The 24112-nt window shown below is 42.2% G+C and overlaps 1 protein-coding gene across 1 annotated transcript in view; it reads right to left on the bottom strand.

The window, feature by feature from the left end:
- LOC308304777 (unconventional myosin-XVIIIa-like) overlaps positions 1 to 24112 on the bottom strand; it is a gene marked incomplete at both ends in the record, with an annotated part of 88286 nt that overhangs the window by 51208 nt on the left and 12966 nt on the right. Inside the window, 18 exons of the mRNA XM_080749407.1 lie at positions 949 to 1174; positions 1819 to 2005; positions 2424 to 2583; positions 4420 to 4558; positions 6517 to 6603; positions 8062 to 8254; positions 8825 to 8915; positions 10330 to 10503; positions 12028 to 12172; positions 12266 to 12329; positions 13358 to 13458; positions 14881 to 15023; positions 15880 to 16090; positions 16830 to 17006; positions 17372 to 17478; positions 19078 to 19165; positions 20761 to 20835; positions 22631 to 22690. Of these exons, the coding sequence (XP_080605533.1) occupies positions 949 to 1174; positions 1819 to 2005; positions 2424 to 2583; positions 4420 to 4558; positions 6517 to 6603; positions 8062 to 8254; positions 8825 to 8915; positions 10330 to 10503; positions 12028 to 12172; positions 12266 to 12329; positions 13358 to 13458; positions 14881 to 15023; positions 15880 to 16090; positions 16830 to 17006; positions 17372 to 17478; positions 19078 to 19165; positions 20761 to 20835; positions 22631 to 22690 (2428 nt within the window). The remainder of the gene's footprint in view (positions 1 to 948; positions 1175 to 1818; positions 2006 to 2423; positions 2584 to 4419; positions 4559 to 6516; positions 6604 to 8061; positions 8255 to 8824; positions 8916 to 10329; positions 10504 to 12027; positions 12173 to 12265; positions 12330 to 13357; positions 13459 to 14880; positions 15024 to 15879; positions 16091 to 16829; positions 17007 to 17371; positions 17479 to 19077; positions 19166 to 20760; positions 20836 to 22630; positions 22691 to 24112) is intronic.

The raw sequence follows: 24112 nt of genomic DNA, 5'->3' as shown, positions 1-24112 counted from the left end.
CCCCTGGGGGTCCCGACTCATAGGTTGAGATCCACTGTGTCCTGAAGAACCGAGATATTCAACATATTCCGTGATATGGGACAGGTTATTCAGGGGTCTTTTGAAAAGCACTGTGGTTGTCTAGGCCTGTATCTGTGGCTCTGCATTCCAAACAACACTGGTGGAAAGTACTGTACTTAAGTAAAAAATGTTGGTATTTGTACTGTAGTATTTCCATTTTCCAATACTTTTACTTCTACTCCACTACATCTCGGGGGCAAATATTGTACTTTTACTCAAATTATTTGAACACTTGAGTTACTAGTTAATTTGTAGAGTGATTATTATTATTATTATAAAACACACTAAACACTTCAGCCCTATAATCACTTTGGCCATTTGAAAATAGCCAATGTGCAATTGCGAAATGGGACCTTCTGCATAATGAGTACTTTCTACTTTTGCTACTCAAGTAAATTTTTAATTCTAGTAGATGCAGCATTGATACTTTTACTTGAGTAAAAAATGTGAGTACTTTTTCCACCACTGCTTTGCAGCATTGATACTTTTACTCAAATAAAATATTTCAGTACTTTTTCCACCGCTGCTTTGAGGTACAGATACTTTTACTTAAAGGGGAAAACAACCCATTTTCAATATTGTCATTATTCACTATTAATGTAATTAATATATACATTAGAGGAGTTGTGTGGAAATTAAAAAAAATGTTTCCCCACTTCTGTGTTGCCTAGAACTGGAAGGATTGATTTTGAGGTTTGTATTGTAAATCACATCATCACACCGGTGTGATTTACAATACAAACCCCAAAATCAATCCTCCAGTTCTAGGCAACACAGAAGGGCTTTTTTTAATGACATAGTTCAATATTGAAAATGGGTGGTTTTCCCCTTTAAGTAGAAAATGTGAGTACCTGTACTTTTTCCACCACTGCCAGCCAGTGAGCTCACCCTGCCTGTAGATCCTCAGTGCATCCAGCAGCTTGGAGCCTCGGAGCTGAGCACGGAGCAGCGCAGCATCCAGCTGCATGAGGCCGGAGACCCCACCCTCCGCTGGGACATCACCGTCCCCCCCTTTAGACATGGATCCACTCAGAACCTTCAGGGCGTCCGCCTTAGGCAGCATGCAGTGGACAAAGTGGACCCTGGACCTGCGCACCATGTCCAACAGAGCGTCCTGGAGGAGGCAAACGTTGGTTATTGGTCTATGGCAGGGCAAGGACACTGCTAAAGCAACGTAGGGCTGTCACAATTATTACATAATCGTCTAATCGCAATTATTTTACATAATCACGATTATTTTTCATAATCGTCATATTCGTGAATGTTGTAAAAAATAGTGAAAATAGCAGATCTACAAGCTCACAACGCGTCGCGACGCGTTGTGAGCTTGTAGATCGGCTATTTCTACTATCAATGTGATTTTTTAAGTAGAAAGTTGTCGAATATGTCCATAATGTCTTTGTATATTTAGGTTATTTGTCATATCTGCCATGTGCAACTTCAAAGCCTAAAAGCCAAACAGAAATGTAATTATCAACGACAAAAACACAATTAAATCGTTAATCGCAATTATTTGAGTGACAATTAATCGTCATGTAAAAACATGTAATAACAGAGTGCACCCATGACGAGTAAGACTAATGAATTGTCTAAATGTCACAAACACTGAAACACAGCCCCTAAAAAAGCTCATCCTCAGCCTTGGTCTCAGTTCTAATCTCCACCCTAATTCCAGTCCTAATTTCAGTCTCAGCCAGAAGTCTTCTGGTCTCACTCTATGCACCAGTCCCAGCCACTGTCCTGGTGCCCTCTTCTCACCACTTGGAGTTTAATCTGGATGCACAGGGACTTCTTCTTGATGGCAGCCACTCCTGTGGTGAAGGTCTTCCTCATGCTGGTGGCCCGTCGCAGGGACAGCTGAGAGCCGCCCTCCAGGCCGGCGATGGACCCGGACAGGACAGTGGCTCCTCCCCCTCGGCTCATGAACAGTGCACTTATGTTCTTCCTGGAAAAGAAAAGTGAATCGCAAACTAATTGTGTCAGACTCCAAATAAATGAATAAATAGGCATGTCACAATTTTTACATAATTGTCTAATCACAATTATTTGAGATAATCATACATTATTTTGTCATAATCGTCATAATCGTTTCCATGTTGATGTATAAAAAAAGCTCACAAAAGATTTTGCCCTAAAATCACACAAAGCGGTACACATATGTCTAGACTCATGTCATCAACATGGATCTGTCCCATTTAGCACCACCATCAGGCCGATTTCTTCAAACACATTTTTGGACACTGCTGACCTAACGGTCGCTTATCTCCCGATTAGGGAGTCTTACTGGTCGGTGACCTATACTGTACATACATACATACATAAACAAATAAATAAATACAAAATATAAAATAAGTGTTGCGTACTTCTGGGAGTCCTGCAGGATGCCTGCAGCACTGACAGAGGCGGGGTTCTGCTTGGCGTGGTTCAACCACCCTCTGGCGTCATATTCCACCCAGTCAGTCCCGTGGCTGTGGCCCAGTAAGAAGTGATGTTCCCTTTCGCTCTTCAGCAGCAACGTGTGGCCTGATATAGAAACACTGCATTACTTCAATTATTAAAACAGAAAAAGGTAAAAAAATAAAAAAATCATGGAGACTAACCTCTTCGGACTCCATGCAAAGGCTAAAATGTCCAGTGCCAAAACCGAAAATGTTCGGTTTTTTAAAACGTATTACATATGCCAAAACCGAAAAAGTTCGGTTTTTGAAAAAAAAAAAAAAAAAAAAAAAAAAAAATTAAATTTAAAAAAAAAATTTTTTTTTTTGGACCCCATCAAATCTAGTGAACATGATTTCAATCGCGATTTTGCATGTTCCACCCCCATACAACCCCATCTAACATACAGGGCAGCCATGTTTGTTTACATAACATGTAAAACATAATGGCGATTATCTCAAGAATGCCTGAACGGATTTCCAATCGGATTTTTTTGTTTGAAAGCTGTGAACAAACTGCACAAATCCACTCCAATGCAATCCAGGATTGCATTGGATTTTTTAGAGCTCATTCTTCTCTGTTTTTTTCCCATGCATGAGGTGTGCAAGGTTTAATCATGGCTAAGTTGACGAAAATAAGGCTTCTAAAATGCTTGGTAGCCAATAGCTAACTTCAAGCTAACTTCATCCTCTTCCTGTACATGCACAAAGGAAAGTGTTCAGGCAAGTCATGGCTGCAGGGCTTCTGCATATACCAGCATATCTCTATGGGATTTTCTATGGCACCTGGGGCACCCTCTAGTGGTGAACGGGTGGCACTTAAGAGTATTATTATTTTTGGGGGGCTTTTATGCCTTTATTGACAGTAGACTGACAGGAAATGGGGATTGACATGCAGCAAAGGTCATCGGGAACGGGACTCGAACCCGACACGCTGTCAGGAAACAGAGCCTATGTGGTATGCACCTGGACCACTAGGCCAGCTGGCGGCGCCCCCTAAAATGTCATTTAGATGTAGAGATGCCAGGTCATTTGTAGAAATGACATCCTATAGTATGTATAGTTTCAGTGTACATATTATTGCAACCGTAGGTCGCAGATTAGTATGTGAACAGTTACAGCTTGTCCGTATGTATCTCTGTCTGTCACGCCTGACACTGTGCTTCTATGGGTTTGTCGCTCTGACATCATGCTCTGATGTCACTGTGATGTCAGGGGAACCACTCTAACAGAATGGGTTTGCCGCTCTGACATCACACTCTGGCTTCACTGTGATGTCACTCTAACAGCCCATATATGGAGTTTCCTGATGTCATCAATATTAAGCCCATATCTAACAGGACTTCATATGGGAATACCCATACAGTATATGGAGGCCAAATCGGCCACATACCACACTAACAGAATCCATATATGGCCAAGACAGCACATATCTATGTGGCTGGTTCTACAGACAGGGATCTCCATGTATGGGCATAAAAGGGATTGTATGTATGATGTCAGATGTCATAGACATCATAGGACTTTCACATAACGAATAACTAATAATGTCTGTGCTCTCACAGCATATCTCCATATACAGTACATGGATCTCCATAGGGTACCAGGGGTCTCCATATACTCCATACTGCATTATGGGTAACGGCGCGACCTCACCCCCCCTTTAGGGCGAGGTCGCATGTTGCCCTGAGGCGTCTTACTAGCAGGTAGATTATTATTATTATTAATAATTATTTAATTGATTCATTATTATTTTTTATATTATATTATTTAGACTGATAATAGGTTCTTGGTTTACCTATGATCCTAGATCACTATTACTATGCATTTGATGTATCACCTTGTCTTTTCCTTACTTATGGTAAATCGCTCTGGATTAAGAGTGTCTGCTAAATGCCTAAATTGTAAATTGAACACTGCCCACCTTTACTCTCTCCCTCGGCGGGCCCATAGTAGCTGAACAGACGTCTCAGCAACTTCTCCTCTGAAGCCCCAGGCAACAGCACCTCTTCCTCCATCAGCCACAAAAGACCCCGCGCTTCATCTGTTCTTCCTGTACGCACCTGTCAAACACACACATAACATGCATAAGGACACATGAGCACACATACACACGCACACGCACACAGGCATCAAGAGTGTTTTTTTTTTAACCCGAGACCCTAAGACCTGAGGCCGATTGTACAAATGCCTTCTAAATCAGTAGTTCTCAAACGTATTCGTGACAAGGAAGGACCCCCCAAAATGATATGTATTTGGCCGTGTGGACCCCCACCTGAAAATGCTTTGAGCCAGGAGACTGTTCTAAAACCACTGGTCTAAATCCTAGAGTTTTCTGAAAAACCTTATGCTGGTACTGTATATACAGAGCTAAAATGTAAAATGACACAGCTTTCCCGGTTGTAGTGGGTTAATGTCCCCATGAAAAGCTCTGTTGGAGCTGCAACCCTCTGCACACGAGCAGGATTGCCTGTCTCACCAAAAATAAACAGAACTCTGCCTCGACGCAATACACCGCTTTCCATCCATATGACTCACCGAAGCTTAAGACTGCAGACTTTGAGAGAGACTCACTCACATACTGCACTGTACCCATATGAAAAGGTACGCTTCCACAGCCAGAGCATGGATTCCACTGATCTATTTGAAAGGAAAAGATCCATAGACCCCACAGGATGCCATTTTTGTTTGTTCCCTTAAACTGCTGAAGACCCCCTCTGACCCCATCCCGAGGAGCAGCGATGGTGTCTGCCAATCATTCTTCATACACGGGATGCTGCCTTCTGTGGGGTTTTTTATTTATTTTTTTACATTAAATGTTATCCAGCAGGGATAATAATTCTTCCAAAGATAGTGTTTGCCAGACTTGTTATGTCTGGATGAAGAACAGACTGAGATGTCAAAATGGCAATATGTGGTACAACACTGTCAGTTCAGTTTTATTTTTATTTTTTTTTATTTTTTTTTGTGACAAGACAACAGGAAAAAGACTGTTATTAAGTCCATAGAGTGGGTTTGGCATGTTTGGTCCATTGGCTATAACTTCACTGTCTACATTTTTGAGGAAGCTGTTGAATTTAATTCATTTCAGTACAGTGTGAAAATCAACTTGCAGAGACTCGTTGGAAATAGATTATCAGACACTCTAAATATAATTATTTTCTTGTGAAAATGACATTATCATAGTGATTTATGAAGTTCAAATGTCCATGACTTAACCACTTTCAACCTGGCATCCCTATTTTGGGCATGTCATTATAGGCATACAATTGTCAAAAAAATATTATTATTATTATAGCCTCCTGACCATTGTGTTAACCCAGTGTTATCTTGACAGCGAGAATGGAGAATCGGAACACCTCCACAATTACCTTGTCACCTGTTCTATTAGTTTGAACCAGATCAAACCAAACATTCAGAGAATCTGGCCTTTTGCGACGCACAGGAATGTTCCCTCTGCAGGATCAATGTCTTTGGTTTTGGGTCTGATGTTCCTCTGGTTCGATGCATTCATTTGATAGCATCCCCACTGGAGCAGGGAACCTTTAAAGAGTAAAGCGCTTAAACCAACCACCCTGGAGTTCTATACCAAACGGATCCCTATGACACTCTGCACTGTGCCCTCCTTCTGTTTTCTATAGCACAATTCACAAGCTGCAGAAGCCAAACATTGATTTCCTTTGTTGCAGTCGGAAGATCATCGTAAACAAAACTTCTGCGGTCTGTGTGTCTTTGATACAAAAGTCATGAAATAGTATGAATAAAACACGCACCCAGAGATTGCAGAGAGAAAATAGAACATGAAAGCGACATGATTCATCGGGGCGGACTGATGCACTGAGGGGATTTGGAGGGGAGTGAGTAATACCAATACCAGTCTGTTATGTGCAAATATCTCTACACACTACAGTAATATCCTGAGTGTTTATTTAAATCTAAAGCAGGTCAAAACGGACCTGGAAGCATCAGTATTTTTTTTCAAACAAGATGTAAAAATCAGCAAAGAATATATTATCCTTACCAGGGCTTGGCTTGATGCTTGGTCTACAACTCCCACGGAGAGAGATGTGCTTGGCTCTATGTCATCTAAAGCAAGCTCTATGTTCTCCTGGATGGACGGATGGACGGACGGACAGACAGACAGACAGACAGACAGACAGACAGACAGACAGACAGACAGACAGACAGACAGACAGACAGATTAAATCTGTGTTTTGTTAATGAGTCATCAATGACTAATTATGGGCTTAATCAGAAGAATAAAGTGTGAGAGAACAAACGTGTCATAAAATGTATGAGGCAGAGTATCTGTGTGTGTGCGTGCACCCGGCATCCACGTCATCATCGATAACGATGGACTGTCATGAGGAAGTATGTGTGTGTGTACTGTATGTGTGTGTGCGTGTGCGTGCGTCAGTGCGTGTACACTACTACACACATTAGTGAAACCATATGAGAGAAATGGACATTGACCATTGTCTGAAACAAAAGACATCGATGTCTTGATCAAAGAAGTCCAAGGAACTGCACACCCATATAAAAAAACAAATCAATGCAAGCCAATTATGATTCCAAGGGCAATGAACAAAGCACAGACCTAAATTGGCATGTCCTGACAGAGAGTACAGTACTTATCAGACTGCAGTGAGAGAAACAAATTAAAGAGGAACGGCTCGCATAGTGGGAGTTAAGGATGGATGCTGGCTGAAATATAAGGGTCTTGTTTCTGGACTTGAATACTAATGTTGCCAGGAAAACAGTTCCATCAGTCAGACAGCATGTAGGTCTTTCTGGGTGTTTTCTGGTTGTTTTCTTCCAAAATAAGTGGATGTTTATTCCTGTGAGCTGCGTGTTTGCGTTGGCTTACAACTATTAGGAATATGAAGAGAAAACGTGGCAAGGCCATGCAATGCTTTGTCAGTTTAGAAGTAGAACTTTGTAATTAGTTCATGCATATACAGGTTGCCAATTAAGAGACACTAAGGGACCGTCTGTGTTTTGAGTAATTTGGATATATCTGAGTTTTGGGAGTCAGGAACTCCAGTGAGTGCATTTCTGGAAGAAACAAAGACATAACTGACTTTAACTAGGTCAGGAAAGGAGAGGAAACACTTTATCCTGGAGATATTTATACGGTAAAACTATGCAGCTGGATTTGGGGTTGGCAAGGGCGATTCTGCCTTGTTATCATGGACTAGTATTAGTGCATGGAATTGGAAGAGGAGAGGGAAGATAGTAAGAGAATGGGGTGCTAGTCTTCACCGTGGAGCAACTGGGTGGGTGTGGTGGGGTCGTGGCTTCCCATGGGAGTTTGTGTTTGATCTCAGCAGGGGAGGGCGAATACTGGCACCATCAAATGAGGAGGTGGCACACAAGAACTACTTCAGCTCGTCAACGCGGTGACAGGGAGGAGGGGATTGTGTGTCTGAAGTATGACTTGTACATAATGGATGTTGATACATCAGAGAGAAGGAGGTGGAGAAAGAGAAAAGAGAAAGAGAGAGTGCATGTTAGAATGAGTGTAGAGAGAGAGAGAGAGAGAGAGAGAGAGAGAGAGAGACCTTACCTCCTTGTATCTCTCCAGCTCCTGGACAAAGGTACGCTGGTAGAAGAGGCTCTGCAGTCGTTCTTGGGTGTAATTGTGGCACAGGTCCTCAAAAGAGGCACCGCATTCCCGCTTGGCCAACCGTGGGTTCTGGAAGCCTGGCGTATCCACGATGAGCAGCGAGCACAGGGAGTTCTGGCTGGACTTCAAGGCCCTGAGACAAGCACGCACACGCACACGCACACGGCGCACACATACACACACACACACACACACACACACACACACACACACACACACACACACACACACACACACACGCAGGTACAAAACCAAGACGACTGTCAAGAACAAGGCAGGCTCCACACTGTCTCTGGCAGCTGTTCTAGAAGTAGTTAGCGATCACATTTCCATACAGCTGTCAAAATTATCCAACTTTTCAAAGGCCTAAAAGCCAAAAAGAAAATCTAGGCTGAAATCGTTTACTACCTGATCGTACTTACATCAAACACGTGCATTCCGTTAGACAAATAATTACTAATGGGCAACAGGGCAAGACAGTATCCTTAAACGAGTTTATCTAACAAAGCAATAATAAATAAATAAAACCTAAGGCAGGGACAGAAGTGTTGTTTTTTGCAGTATTATGAACTTTTTTTTGAAAGAAATGCAGTTTTTATGTCAGCTTTTCCTATGCGCTCACTTATATTATACAGCATTTCTAATAATATATATATTTATTTAAACTAAGCTATTTCAGTTGCAGAGAAGCAGGCAGACTCACCGGTTGATGAAGGAGATGAGGATGGTGAAAAGTTCAGAGTAAAGCCCAGATGCCATGGCCTCTAAACACTCCATTGCTGAGGCCTTAGATCCTGTTATGGGGTGATGTGTGTTGAGGGTTAGCAGAAAACTAAGTTCACAACATCATTGACCAAAAAATGAAAAAAATGCAGAATTGATACATTGACACAGAATGGAATACAGGAATGCTTGGCTGAATCAAAAGGAATGCCAATGTCAAAAGGCCACTATTTGATACAAGGAGGAGCAGTATTGTAGGCCTACATGGTAGCATATTTGATCTGTGAATGTATTAGGGCCATAAGCTATTCTACTGGCTCTAAATAAGCTCTGCAGCTCAGCATCATTTAGGAGTTTCACACTTGAGATTAATTTCAGTTGTCTTTTTTTTCTCATAGCTCATCTTTCGGAGGACCCGCTCATAAAGGAATGCTGCAGGCTCTTGACGCCCGAGGATATTTTGTAACACAACAAAATGGTGTTCAAAGTTGTTCAAATATACATTTGTAGGCCTATATTTGTATGAAATGTGTGCTCACAAAGTACTGAGATTAAAAGATAATTCATAACTTTTTGTATCGATGTATGCCGTAATAAAAATGTGTGGTTGTCACACACCTGGACTTCTCTCACAGGGGGAACCACTGCTATAATATATGTACATGTGCACGCACACCTGGGAGTATGTGTGTGACTGTGTGCCACTCTATACTCCCATATGTGCTGTGCAAGGGGAGATACAAGCAGGGTGAAATTGAGGCCGGCCATTCATCTCTTCAGTGATAAGCATTGTCCGCGTGCGTGTCTGTCCATGTGCGTGTGCGTGTGTGTGTGTGTGTGTGTGTGTGTGTGTGTGTGTGCGTGAGTGCGTGAGTGTGTGTGTGTGTGTGTGTGTGTGTGTGTGTGTGTGTGAGTGAGTGAGTGAGTGAGTGAGTGAGTGAGTGAGTGAGTGAGTGTGTGTGTGTGTGTGTGTGTGTGTGTGTGTGTGTGTGTGCGTGTGTGCGTGTGCGCGTGTGCGCGTGTGCGTGTGCGTGCGCCCTTCAAGGTGCGTCGCCGTCTTGATAAAACTCAGAAGAAGTGCACGTGTGTGAGAAGAAGAAGGGGAAAAAATCAATGCAAGCCAATTATGATTTCAAGGGCAATGAATGAAGAGCGGATCTCAACTTCCTTGTCCTGATACAGTGTGTGTACTTATCACTGTGAAGCTCTGCTAGCCATTACTTAGATAAGCTTTTACTTTTACAGAGCATGCAATTTCCCCCAGGTGATGATGGAGACTGGGGCGTGTGCATGTGCGCGCGCGCGCGCGTGTGTGTGTGTGTGTGTGTGTGTGTGTGTGTGTGTGTGTGTGTGTGTGTGTGTGTGTGTGCGTGTGCGTGTGTGTGAGGAGGAGGAGGAGGGGGGAGGGGGGGGGGGTAGATAGCCAGCTGAATGCAGAGACTGATGAGATAGTCATGGTTGCTGCGTGTGGTCTGTAGGCTGTACCTGCGTCTCCTCCCGTGCCGTTCTCCTCAGCGGGCTGCCGTAGGGTGCTGGCTCTTGGCAGAGTGCCTTTGGCTTTGTGCTTGAAGATAGAGGCAGACAGCTCCTCCAGGGTGCAGCCCAGCAGGTAGGCCGCCTTCTGGGCCCACTCGTGACGCGCAAATTGTTTCCTGCCAGCTGAGACACGACCATGAAAACCCCCATTAGCCCCACTGCCAAGCGCCGCGGGCACATGACATAGTCTGGTGGTGGTGTGGTGACAATCCTGCCTCTGACAGGGTAGGATTATGTCTCCGGTCAGGCTGGAAATGACTGCACACAACGTGCACTCACACACAGACCTCCCCGTAATGACAGTGGTTTGAGGACACAAAATTGCATTCCAGAGATACATATTATTGTCTGGCGGAGGTCACAGAAGCCAAATCCCCAGCCTTCCACATTTTGAGGCGGTTTTATAGGCAAGCAAAGAATGATCGAGAGATATTTTTAGAAGGCAATCGAAGAATATCCTGCACAACGTAAAACCGCGGTGCAATTTAATGTCATAGACATAGACAGTCAAATTGTGATTGCGTCCTGCACTCTATGCCCTGCGCCATACATCGTCTAAGTAGGGCCATCACAGTTAACTGAACACATCAAGAGGTAAGTGGCACACTTCAAAAAGACATACTGGGCTACTGCTAGAAAATCAAATAAATAGGTTCTTCTGACTTATTAAAGTACATACATTATTAATAATGCAGTAAGACTGTCTGTATCAGATATTAAAAGAAAGGGTGTGTGATATGTCTAAAAGGAAAGGAACACATTTTATGTACCATGGTCCTCATTTGGCATTTCCAGAAGAATAGAGATCTCTGCTGCCCTCTTGTGTTACTTTGATCATGCTGCAATGCCAACATCCACAATGTAAACCCAGCAAAGTGGCCATAGTAAAAGGAAACTCTATATTAGTGTGATATCATATGTAGTCCCCATACCACACAATATTTTATGGATAACATGTCATTTGAAAAAAAAAAAAGAAGAATATATATATATATATATATATATATATATATATATATTTTTTTTTTTTATATATATATTTTTTCTCTACATTTTTATCCCACGATTTTGTAACCCATTTTCACCCGGTGACAATTGCCTAAGCTGTAATCCTGGGCTCTGCTCTCCCTCTGCCAACCTGGGGAGAGCCCTGAACTGAGCTCATGCTTCCTTCAGTGCATGAGGAGTGAGCAAACCGCTTCTTGTCACCTGACAGGGGGAGCTTCACCGGTTGGACGTAGCGCATGGAAGGAACACGTTATTCCAACCAGTTCCTTTCCCCTCCATCAGGCACCCCTGATGGCCAGGGGGAGGTATTATAGAGACCAGGATTACTGCATGTTTTTGTGAGGGTATCTACCCTCGGAGACATGGGGAGAACATGCAAACTCCACACAGAAAGGCCCTTTTTCTTTTTGAGATATTATTTAATTGTAGTGTGGCATAATGTTTAATACTGTCAAAGTTGATACTGTATTTCGGTCAATATTTACATCCGTAAATAATTGTATTCGTTTATACAGCTTTATGCCTAGGAATACATTTTGTCCAGCTACACAGTGGCTGGACTCAGAGAGTGTGCTTTTGTACACGCAGAGTTAAATGCACAATGAGATCAATCACATGGGTATTATTCAGTGGTCTTACCCTTGGTTGCCCCTGCAGCCCCGAGGTGATATATGGCTCCTAAGACGAGCCAGAAGGCCTTCTGCTCCTCAGCATTGACCCCAAGAACCTTCATGGCTGCTTGCAGCTTGGAGAACTGCTGAGAGGCCCGCTGCTTGTCATCCGACTGGGAGACAACACACACACATTCATGGGAGTTCTGTTGGTTACTGTACTCCATAAAAGAAAAACAGCCAGACTAATAGCCAGCGGTGGTTACCTTGGGAAGAGGCACAATTCCAAATGCACTGTTTTCTGCAAGGTGGTTGAGATGCAGCTCAGTTCTGGGAAAGAGAGAGCAGCTGTTAGTTACAAAGACGAGGCAGAAGACTTAAACGTTTGACCTCAACACAATTGTCCACATCCATGTGTCCAGTCAGCTAAACATTAAAATCGTGTTCAGTAGGAACACGAATAAAAATAAAAACCTGGGTACCGAGGCTAATTCAGTAGGTGCTTGGTTGGCAAATGACAATTTTAGCCTCCTGTTTCCTAACTGGTTTTAGTGGTTAGCAGTGGCTCAGGAGGTAGCGGCTGGAATGTTCCCAATTAGATCCCGGGCTCCCCCAGAGTTTATTGTCTCAAGTGGCCTTGAGCAAGACATTGAACCCCTAATTGCTCCCGATGAGCAGGTTGGTGCCTTGCATTGTTTCTTCCGCCGTCTATGTATGAATGTGTGTGTGTGTGAATTAAGGCTGGGCAATATATTGAAAATGTACCGATATCAAGGTATCAACATGCAAGGTATACATATCGATGATGACGGCTTGAAATTAGGTATTAGTTTAAGTGTCAAATTAATTAACAGACACTATGCGTACACATAGCACATGCAAAAAAGCAGTCCATCTGTAACCAGGTGTGTTTATTTCAATAAAACCATTGTTGGAAATGGAAATAAGGCATTTCATGTCCTTATTATGTGTACTGTGCAATGTGCATGCTTGGATATTCATTATCTGGGTTAGGCAGGCAGTGGACCTAAAGCAGAAAAACATAAAAAAAGATATAATGCAATAGTTTTTACCAATATCGTGAGTAATATCGATATTGAGGTATTCAACAATGTTATCGAATATCGAAGGTTTTTCTAACATCGCCCAGCCTTAGTGTGAATGGGTGAACGCAATGCACAATCATTGTAAAGCGCCTTGGATAAAGGCGCTGCATGAATGCACCATTTACGGTTTTGGACAAGGTTTCCACCCAACGATAAGATGCCCTAAGGGCGAGAAGCGACATAATTATAGCTATACACAGGCTCCCACTATGAACAGAATGTTAGGTATGATGTTAGAGTATTCATGCTAACCTCAGAGAGCTGTCTACTCCAGCCAGCAGATAGTAGAAGACGTTAAAGGAAGCTTCTCCTTCTGGCCTTCTTGCCACCCTGGTCTTCTCCAGCAGCATGGTCTGAAAGACATCAGGATAAGATAATACCGTAACCACAGTAACCTAAATAGTGGTAGAAAAAAATACTCAAATGTTTTACTGTAGTATCAATTGATACTGCAATCAATACTGAAATATAGAAATACTCGGTTAGGGTGCCCTCACACCAAAATACCTATGAGAGTGGATTCTGCGTTCCGCCAATGCATTTCAATGATAAGGGAGCGTTTTTTGCAGAAATCCTCTGCTGGCATGAAACCGCTTCACTCTCATTGAAATGCATTGGCGGAACGTGGATTCCACTCTCATAGGTATTTTGGTGTGAGGGCACCCTTACAAGTAAAAGTCTTGAATTCAAAATGTACTTGAGTAAAAGTATGAAAGTGTTGGCATCAAAATGTACTTAAAGAACCAAAAGTAAAAGTACAAAATGTTTGAAAATAGCCGATCTACAAGCTCACAAAGTGTTGCATCATAGCCAAGGTATAAAATAGGACTAAAGTGGTTTTAACTTACGTTTTCAAATAATTGTAGTGGAGTAGAAGTAAAAGTATTGGAAATTTGAAATACTCATGTAAAGTACAAATACCTCAAAATTGTACTTAAAGGAGCTATAGTCAACTTTTTCATTGTAGGGCCGACACTTTGTTTACATCCTAGTCTATAGACTAGAATGTAAACAAAGTGTCAGTCTGACAATGGCCAAAATGATTATTTTATCATTATTTTACACTTTTTGTGGTCATTTTTGAATAGAAACACATACATGAAGCTTATTTTTTTATAACATATTTTCGAAACATTATTTTTATGTTAGCATCCGTTTTTCAAGAAAAAGTTGACTATAGCTCCTTTAAGTACAGGACTTAAAGGGGCACTCCACCACTTTTCAACCTATGTTCATATAATTGGTCGTCACTCAAAAATAGCTTTTTTCTTTTTCTTTTTTTTCTCAGAGGAGGGCTGTGGGCAGGTCAGAAACCCATAGTCTTGTGACATCATCGATTGCCAATCCAGCTTATAGAAACTGCAGGCTTTCTATTCCTGAAAAGTTGCAATTTTAAAGTGGAAGCCATTGTTCTCGCGATAATAAAAATCAAAATATTTTTTTCAAAAATATTGATACATTTCTTTTTTTGGAAAATGATGATGTCACAAGACGATGGATTCTGAACTTCCCACAGCTCTCCTAGGAGACTTGGACCGAGTAGAAAAAAATTGTGATATTTTATCATGAACATTAGTGAGGACCTATTATATGAAGACAGGTTGAAAAGTGGTGAACTACTCCTTTAAGTAAATGTACTTACTTACTTTACACCGCTGAACCTAAATACCATTTCAAACCACAATCTGGCATCTGTGTGAAAACAGCTCTGTCACATTCAGATGTCTCATCTGAACTCACAGACGAGAAAGAGGTAGACATGATGACATCATTACCTGGATGGAGGCTGAGGTCACCTGACCGGCCTGGTCAAAGTCGAGGGAAACGACGTGGGAGAAGCGACTGGCGTTCCCATTCATGGAGGTAGAGGCGTTCCCAAATGCCTCCAAAACTGTGTAGACTGCCTGCCATTTCTCCGCTAATAGGAAAATCCAGACATATAGGACAGCACACAGACAAATGGTAATGCATTATTTGGTACCAAACAAACATCAGGTAACATTATGACAGTATCACCTGCAAAGGTGTGGATCTCATTACAACTTAGCAAGGGACCATAAACATGGCATTTTCATTTTCAAAACAAACAAAGAATCTGCATTGTATTTTGTTGCAAACACACAGTAGCAGGCTTTGCCATTTGGAGGCCCGTTTCAGAAACCAATTGGAGCACACTGTGACATTTTTACATAAAACACATACCCTATTACCACAGTTTATACTATAGATTCAAATTGTAACTTTTGAGTGACAGGTGATACGAGCATAACTGACGCAAGATATTAACAATCAAATACAGGGACGTGCAGAGAATGTTAGAGAGGCAGGGGCTGAAATCTCTAAAAGGGCCTTTTGCGGAAAATATTGAAAATAGCAGACCTCCAACACGTCGCAGCGCAACGCGTTGTGAGCCTAGAGGTCGGCTATTTTCAGTACTTGATAAAACACTGAACTAAGCATAATCAAGTGAATACTGGAGATGTGGCGTAACAGCATGGATTTCTACACAGAGGGCAATTATTTCAACATAAGATGCTGCATTCAAGTTCAGGAGAGTTGGGACAAGGTAATTCTCTTGAATGCTGCCTTCAGGTATGACATGGGAAGGTGGCATTTGCATTTCTTTAACCATAGTGAAAACTGCATTCATGCTCTGGAGAGGGTACTTTTTCTATGAGTGCACGTGCCTGATCAAATATAGCAATTGGACGGGACTTGTCCTACTGCAAGTCCCCCCGTGAACGATCACCTGGCATTGTTTGGGCCCAACTTACTAGAGAAGGTTTTACTGGTGCTGCCTGCGATGGTGACCAGATACTGGACCAGGTGTTGACAGTTGGTGGTCTTGCCACTGCCACTCTTGCCCAGCAGCACGATGGACTGGTCCTGACGAGTGGTCAGCAGGTTCCTGTAGGCGGTCTGGGCCATGCTGTAGATATGAGGAGCTGCGTCCTCTCTCCTGCAGCCCTTGAACATGTGCATCACCTGAGGCAGGACGACACACACACAGAGGAGGAGGAGGAGGAGGAGGAGAAACAGGAGGCGATTAGGGATGGGACGATATGAAAATGTCATATCACGATTATTGTGACGAAAGAAATCGCGATTGACGATATTATCGCAATAGTCACAATCCATTATCCTGGGGCGGAACATTTGCGAAAAAATAGCAGATCTACAAGCTCATGAGAGAGGAGGAGGAGAATAAGAAACAGGAGGCGATTAGGGATGGGACGATATGAAAATTTAATATCACGATTATTGTGACGAAAGAAATCGCTATTTACGATATTATCGCGACAGTGACAATCCATTATCCTGGGGCGGAATATTTGCGAAAAGATAGCAGATCTACAAGCTCACAACAGTAGTCGCAGTAGAACAATTTGTAGAACAATTTGATAGAGAGTGAAAAAAGACTGTATCAAGTACGTATATTATAAGTACCCTTTACCAATTATAGAGGGTTTAACTGGTACCAGAGTGTTTTTTATTACGATCAATGATAATATCGCTTATCGTCCCATCCCTAGAGGCGATGATGTAATAGAAAGACAGACGGGTGGGTGCTTTCTGTAAGGATGCTGGTCAGTTGGGAACTAGGGGCATCTGGGCATACTGTTGCCTTCTGGATTACTGTACGTATGCCATCTGTGGCCAGTGTAAAGATCCTTCCCTGTGTGATAACAGATCAGTTCCAGTGCATGAACAGGCTGCATCCTACCTTTTCAGAGTACATAGAGGGGGCACTGATGGGGTTAATGACCACCATGTTGGAACCGGCGTGGGTGTGTACCAGGTTGCCCCCGTACCGCTGGCGTAGAGTGTGGATTACGCTGGACTCATTCAGGTACTGTAGCGAGGCAAGATCCTCCATGCGGTCAAACCTTGGGGGATTTGCCTGTAGTTCAAAGTGAAAGGAACACCATATTGTACATGCATTAGAAAAATATCATCATAAATGAACTAATGAATGAAACACTTTGTTGACCCCAGGGGACTCGCGGGTGAACGCTAACCTGCCGACGCAGGTGAATGCTAACCTGATGAATGCTAACCCAAAGCCTAAACCTTAACCCTAAACCTAAACTTAACCCTTACCCTTACCCTAACCCAAACCCAAACCGGGGTACTGGCAATTCGAAACAATGGAACATCGAAATATCGAGATTTTACTGGTCTGTACTTGATCCCCTCCTTCGTTCCCTATACACCAAATATTATGAGGTTTAAGCTAACTTTATACTGTAATGCACAATGAAATACCTTTTCCACATCCTCTTCATCCACTTCCAGCAGAGATCCATCGCTCTCCAGGCGGATTTTCACTTTCCCCTCTGGCAGACTGCCTGGCTGGGTCTTCAGTAGAGTGGCTATGTAATTTAGTATATTATTACAGGTATTTCAGGTAATGGGGAACAAAACACACTTTGAAATGATATGCACTAATGTTTGATAGCTCTGTGGTGGCTGACTATATCATCCTGAACAACGAGGAGGCTCCAGAAAAGTAAAGCAATTGTTCAATTTGGAAAACTAGCTTTGTTTAAATCAACTCTTCATATACTGTATAATCAGTTTAAACAGACAGATACAAAGGGCTAGACAACAGAACATTGTTACATATATGTTGACATACTTGTCAGACACAGCAGACATCATTCATGGGTATAGCCTAAAGGAAACAACGCCTCCTCCAAACTGAGTGGCGTCCTTCATCCTATAATAACTACTAAGCAGTAGCTCACTTACTGCTTGATCCTCCTTTTGGAGAGGCCGGCCATCTGCAAGCCCCTCACAACCAACTTGTACCAAACTACCAAACGTAAAAACTAGAATTTACAGCTGTAGCCTACCACCTAATGATATGGACTGCACCAGTCGTTGATATTTTACCACTTTGGAAAGAAAGGTTTCCTCTAAGCTGTAATCAAAAGTACAGACAACCTCGAGAATGAACACCTCCCTATGATTTTCATTGACAAAAACATCTAGCTGTAATGTTAGAGAGAACACTGAAGCCTCTTTACACAGACTAAACATACTAGGCTTCAATGTAGAATTCTTAATCTTATACAGCATAATGGAGGAACTGAAAATAGAAGAGATGTCCTTTGATATCAAATCCACTATTCTGTCATGAGTACTTGGAGGCCTCTATCAGTCAGTGGAGGTTGGTGTTCCGTTCAACACACGTTCACAGTTGCTCTGACAGAGATACTGTGGTCAGATATAACATCCTCAGAGACAGTCACAACGTCAGAGTTTGACCCTATGCACTGCACTCTAGAGTAACTTCTGCCCAGCAACACAGATCATTTAAATCCGCCCAGTCCAACCACACCGAAGCCAGGAGAGCGACTGTCCAGCTTTCTACTGGGTTTCCTCTTGAAGTCCAGGAAGCTATGATCCGAACCACGCGCCATGGTGACCTTGCGTCTTTTTCAGGTCCAATAAGAGAGAAGATTGAGCCAGCTCTCTTACACACTGGTCATCATTGTTCAACATATTTATTTGGGGCGAGCCTTGTAGCAATATAAATCCATTCAAAATTGGTAACACCCAGATCACCCTCACGTTTACTGTGAAATATGATGTTACATGTTGCATGTGTATACAGGCCTTATCCACCGTCTCACTAAGTGTACAGTTTTATCAGTCAAGTCAAGTAGGGACTTTTGTGGTGAATGTAAATTGGAGAATAGATGTTGTACCTTGGCCAATGCTACTACTCTTGACTGCGTTCAGTTTCATGATAAGTGGCAGGGGCAATCCATTTATTAAATCAAGTCTGCTGGAATTCTCAGAAAGGATTTCATCGACCTGATCTTTCCACTCACCTGCCACATTAAACTTGTGACCCAAATATGTATTAGTCTCATGAATTAATAGACTTGAAGAGGTTTATATTTTAAAATATATTTTAAGATATAACCTGAAACTATATGAAAAGCAACTGAAATCATACCAACCCAAAGAAAATCCATCCTTGTGGACAAGCCATACTTTCTCAGTGTTGTACCAGGCCTTCTCTGTAGTTATCTGCTCCTCAGTCTTGCCCTGGGTGAGAAAGAATATTTCATGAAACAACAGGAAGAAAGAAAAAGGAATCTAGATGGCAAACAATGACAAATAATGTCATGCATGAGGGGCAATGCACTGGAAACTAATAAAACTGAGGAAAACTACACCAATTGTGTAAAGGTGTATACTCAATATTGTGTAAAAGTGTATACACAATATTGTGCAAAGGTTTACACAATATTGTAATATCCATTGTGTGAATTTATCCGTCTGCAACTTTCAATTAATTAATGCTGAGTGAGGTTCTTACAATGTAGGACCATGCTAGATTTGCATATGTAATGAAATTCATCAACATGATCTGAGATTAGCCAGAGATTATACCCATTTCAAGAAGAACTTCAATCAATCAATCAATCAGTCATCTATCAATTGATCAATCGATCAATCAAAACTTCTGTGTTAATGGTCATATATTCCAATTCAGTGCCAGGGATGCATTGACTATGTATCCTTAAACATTGCAATTTATTTAGCCTTTTCATTAATAGCGCATGCCATGCAGTCACCGGAAGTAAAAACAATTAAATGAAGAAAGGAAGGGGGGAAAAACATATTAAGGAAAAAGGTAATAGGGGAGTTAATTAAATTGTTGGAGCTCAGAGCTTATTGAGCATGACCTGGGGTCCATAGTATCAATGTGTGACCACACAACTACCACAGCTCTTTCTCATCAACAGAATGAGAAAGAGATCAATTATAATCCACAAAACCACACACTACACAGCAACACCACATCACATGCCTGGAGGACAAAATGAAAACAGACTTCAGAAACCAAATATGTCGTTATCATATACCACAGTAAACAAAGGCAATCACAAATGCATATTGAAAACCAATAAAGATTTCGGCATATAGTACATCTACAGTTGTAGGCACTAAAGGTCTTTTAAAATATATATATACTGTATATATTCTTAAGCTTTTTTTTCCTGACCTTAATTACACACAAAAAATGACCTTTCAACATTCAGTGGTTTTTCTGTAATCTGTAGATTTTTTTTTAATAATTACTCTCAGAAAGGTGAGTTAATTTTGTCTCTGGACGTACACTTCATCTTCCAGGGGAGGATGTGGTTGTAGGGGAGGGTGTATCACCTTTGATGTTACTTTACATTGTGTTCGCATCGGTCCAATACACCATTTACCATTCACCACTTTGGTTGTTGCGTTCACCCTTCCCTACAACCACATAACACCCTCCCCTGGATGATGATGCGTACGTCCAGAGGAAAATGAACTCACTTTTCTGAGCCTAGTAATTCAAAAAACTACAGATTACAGAAAAAACACTGAATGTTGAATGTTCTATTTTTGGGGGGGGTTTTAAACCTGGTTTTTGGGCATGTCACTAGGGGAAAAAACGTACATTTTCTTGTGAGCTTGTAAATCGTCTATTTTCGCTATTAGTCGTACGACAGGGTATATAGTGGTTTACTGGGTAAATTACTGAGACAATAAGCACACTGAATAACCATTTGAGAACCACTGCACTTAACACACCACTTTCTTAAGATATGAGCACATGCAGGGTGCAGCCAGAACTACAAGAATAGCCATAGCCAGACCTTAGACAGGGTGGCTGCAGCATGCGCTGCTTGTAAGATGGCCACAGGGTCCTCTGGCAACCTAGGAGTAGGAGACTGGAGAAGGAAATGACACAGGATGCGGTCATTTGAGGAGCTAACAGAAAGGTCACTTTTAATGAATTGTTTCAACATTGTGACACATGCAAACAACTGTGATCCAAACGCTCATGGATTGCAAAACTCATAAACATTACAGTGAAAAGAAAACTATTGCCAGTGTCTAGTGTATGGGACTAAAATCCAGCTGCACCTGCAGGATTTGGCGCTTGATTCATTAAAGTTGTTTCTATTGTGAAAAATGCATACGCATGAACATGTATTTGTACATATCTGTCAAAAGGATGAGGATTGTGGTTCTTTGGTAGGCCTACTGTTAAAAGTTGACAGTTGTAATTAGGTCCAGCTTCTACAGCCAGTTCATTATGCAGGACTTGAAGTTAACAATAGAGCTACAGTATGAAGTCAACAATAGAGAATGACACTGGATGTTTGAAGCCTTGTGCATCACCCCAGGGGAGAATGCGGTGACAGGTGAAGGGAAGCACCCTCAACAATGATAAGAAACAGTGGGGTCAGTAGAGGAGAGCACTGCCCTGGGGGGAGGGGCTGAGGTCCCTGCCTAGGGACAAGCATGGCCAGGGGCGTCACAAGGGGGGGGGGGGGGGGGGGGGAGTGGGACTGAGTTACTAGGGCCCAAGGTGGAGGGGCCTTAATTTTAGCTATTGAAAAATAGCAGATATACAAGCTCACAGCTCGGTACCGAGTGCCGCGCTGCAAGCTTGTAGATTTGGTATATGTATTTTTTAAAGCGGACATTTGTAACTCAAATTTTGCTTCTGCTTCTGGCGCTGCAGATCTACAAGCTCGCAGCGCGGCACTCGGTGCCGTGCTGTGAGCTTGTATACCAGTATCTGCTATTTTTCAATAGTTGAAGCACAAAATAATGCGTAATAATCCGTTCCCAGTTTAAATGGGTTAAACCCCCTCCCCCTATGAAGAATATTCATGGAGGGTCCACACTGAATCCTTGTACCCAGGGCCCAGAGTTTACTGCAAACACCCCTGAGCATGGCAGAGCGACAAGTACCTCTGAGGAGATGGAGCGCTTGGAAGTTGAACGCTAGCCATGCAAACAGCAGCAGAGACAGCAGTAAGCCAAGGTCCAGTGGCCAGCAGAAAAGCAGAAGGAGAAACAAAGAGTAGGATATATAAGACAGCAGGAGAGTATACCGAATAGTCAAATAACAACAAAGGACAAAGAAATACACCCATTTAGACCAAGCCACTCTTTTAGACAGTGACACAATGAGACAGAGGAGAAACAGAAAGAAATGCTGTCAAAATAGTCTACACAAAATTGAGATTCATTATACTTCATGCCAATGTATCTTTTTGTTTTCACCCACAAGAATTGCTGTGCCATAATTGGTAAGCAATACACTCAAAAATAAAGCTGGACCCCAACAAACATGTAATCACAGAATATTCCCAGCCAGTATATCACAACACACTCAGGTGCACAAACTCTTGACATGAGTTCAACTCACTCATCTGGCCAAGTAGAAAAAAGATTGTTTTATTTTTTAAGTTGATGGAAAAGGTTTCTACTCCGCAGTCCCTACTTAGACTTGAAAATCTTAACGCAAGCAATGTCAGGGGCAGGGCTCAATTTAGACAACAAATTCAACATCAGAGAGCACTCCTTTAATTGCAACCCTACTGGCAGCAGTCAAAACTCATTTGGATTTTTGCTCTTCATGCTGGGTTGCCATTAAGCTGATGCCAGGGTAAACACAGGTTAAGCATCAGGCCATATAAAACCAAACAAGCTGGGGGAGAGTGACGTTACTTCATTGTCATTGGAAAAGATCCTCTTCACACGTTTGTGATCTTCCTCTGTGGGAATCACCTGTTAACCAACAGTATACATATAAAACCAACAACTGAAAGACTTTTATCAAAATTATATTTACGAAAAGGGATCACAGAACTATAGTTCTGAAATCACTGCATTCAGTGTCTACTCAAGACCTCTGAAAACCAAATTAAATTACCTTTTTACTCGCTTTGTTGCTTTGGATTAAAAGCATCTGCTAAATGCCTAAATTGTAAATTATACTCTTATTTGTTTGTTTGTATAATAAAAGTCTTAGAGGAAGCACTATGGAGAACACACTCTTATCTGTATTTTTGTCTGCAGCCTGGAAGGAACACACACCTTTTCATTATGTGTAGGATGAGTCTTAGACTCTGTAACCTCAGGAATAAGGTTACCACCAGTAGAGGCCATGGCATCCTTTACCTTTACATTACATACATTAAACACAAAGACAAGCGTGCATGATTTTTGCACGCACGCACACACACACACGCACGCACGCACGCACGCACGCACGCACACACACACACACACACACACACACACACACACACACACACACACACACACACACACACACACACACACACACACACACACACACACACACACACACACACACACCAAAGATGAGTTACTGAAATGTGATGTTAGAGTGATAGTGAAGTTCCATATAAGATTTGAAAGGGGGTGGTGTTTCCTACTACTGTACTGTAAGAGCAAAAAGGCCACCGAGTGAATAATGGTCTATTAGTAATGTTTTCACACCAGTCTACAGATTTGGTGAGAGGAATCAAACATTGGTGGACTACAGGGTGAGAAACTACTAAAGTAATGGGGTCATGGTTCAGTGCTCTTAGCCAAACTCAAACCCACCAGACTTCTAGAGGACATGCCTGATGAGGCCTGTCCACGGGAAGGGAAACACACCCTGTTACCATTCACTAAATCAGGCTGACTTCTTTCTGTCAAAGCTCTTTTCAACAGAAACCATCAATGAAATGACAATGGAAAAGTTAAAAAGTAAGAATGGGTGAATTCAACCAACATAGGCCTACTGAAAAACATCCACACAGAAATGAATTTGAGAAGTTGGCAATGCCTTATTGATCACTAAACACATGCGAATCGACAAAGTGCACAAGTGACTTTTAGGTCCAGCAGCACCTTATTGCAACCGAAGGTCGCAGTTTACCATGAGAAATGTCACAGCTTGTCTCCGTGTAGACGTGAACTACGTGTAGACGGTCTATGGGAAAACCCATAGACCGTAAAAATGTGTCATCATGATGTCCTCATGCTCTGATGTCACTGTGATGTCAGGGGAACCACTCTACCAGAATGGGTTTGCCGCTCTGACATCACGCTCTGGCTTCAATGTGATGTCACACTAACAGAATCCCTTCATGCCCATATATGGAGTTCCCTGATGTCATCAATATTAATGATGCC

The sequence above is a fragment of the Nannobrachium achirus genome (genome assembly GCF_963921795.1).
Source record: "Nannobrachium achirus genome assembly, chromosome: 19".
Classification (NCBI taxonomy): Eukaryota; Metazoa; Chordata; class Actinopteri; order Myctophiformes; family Myctophidae; genus Nannobrachium; species Nannobrachium achirus.
The sequence above is the reverse complement of the archived record's forward strand: the minus strand, read 5'-3'. Positions and strand labels throughout refer to the sequence as shown.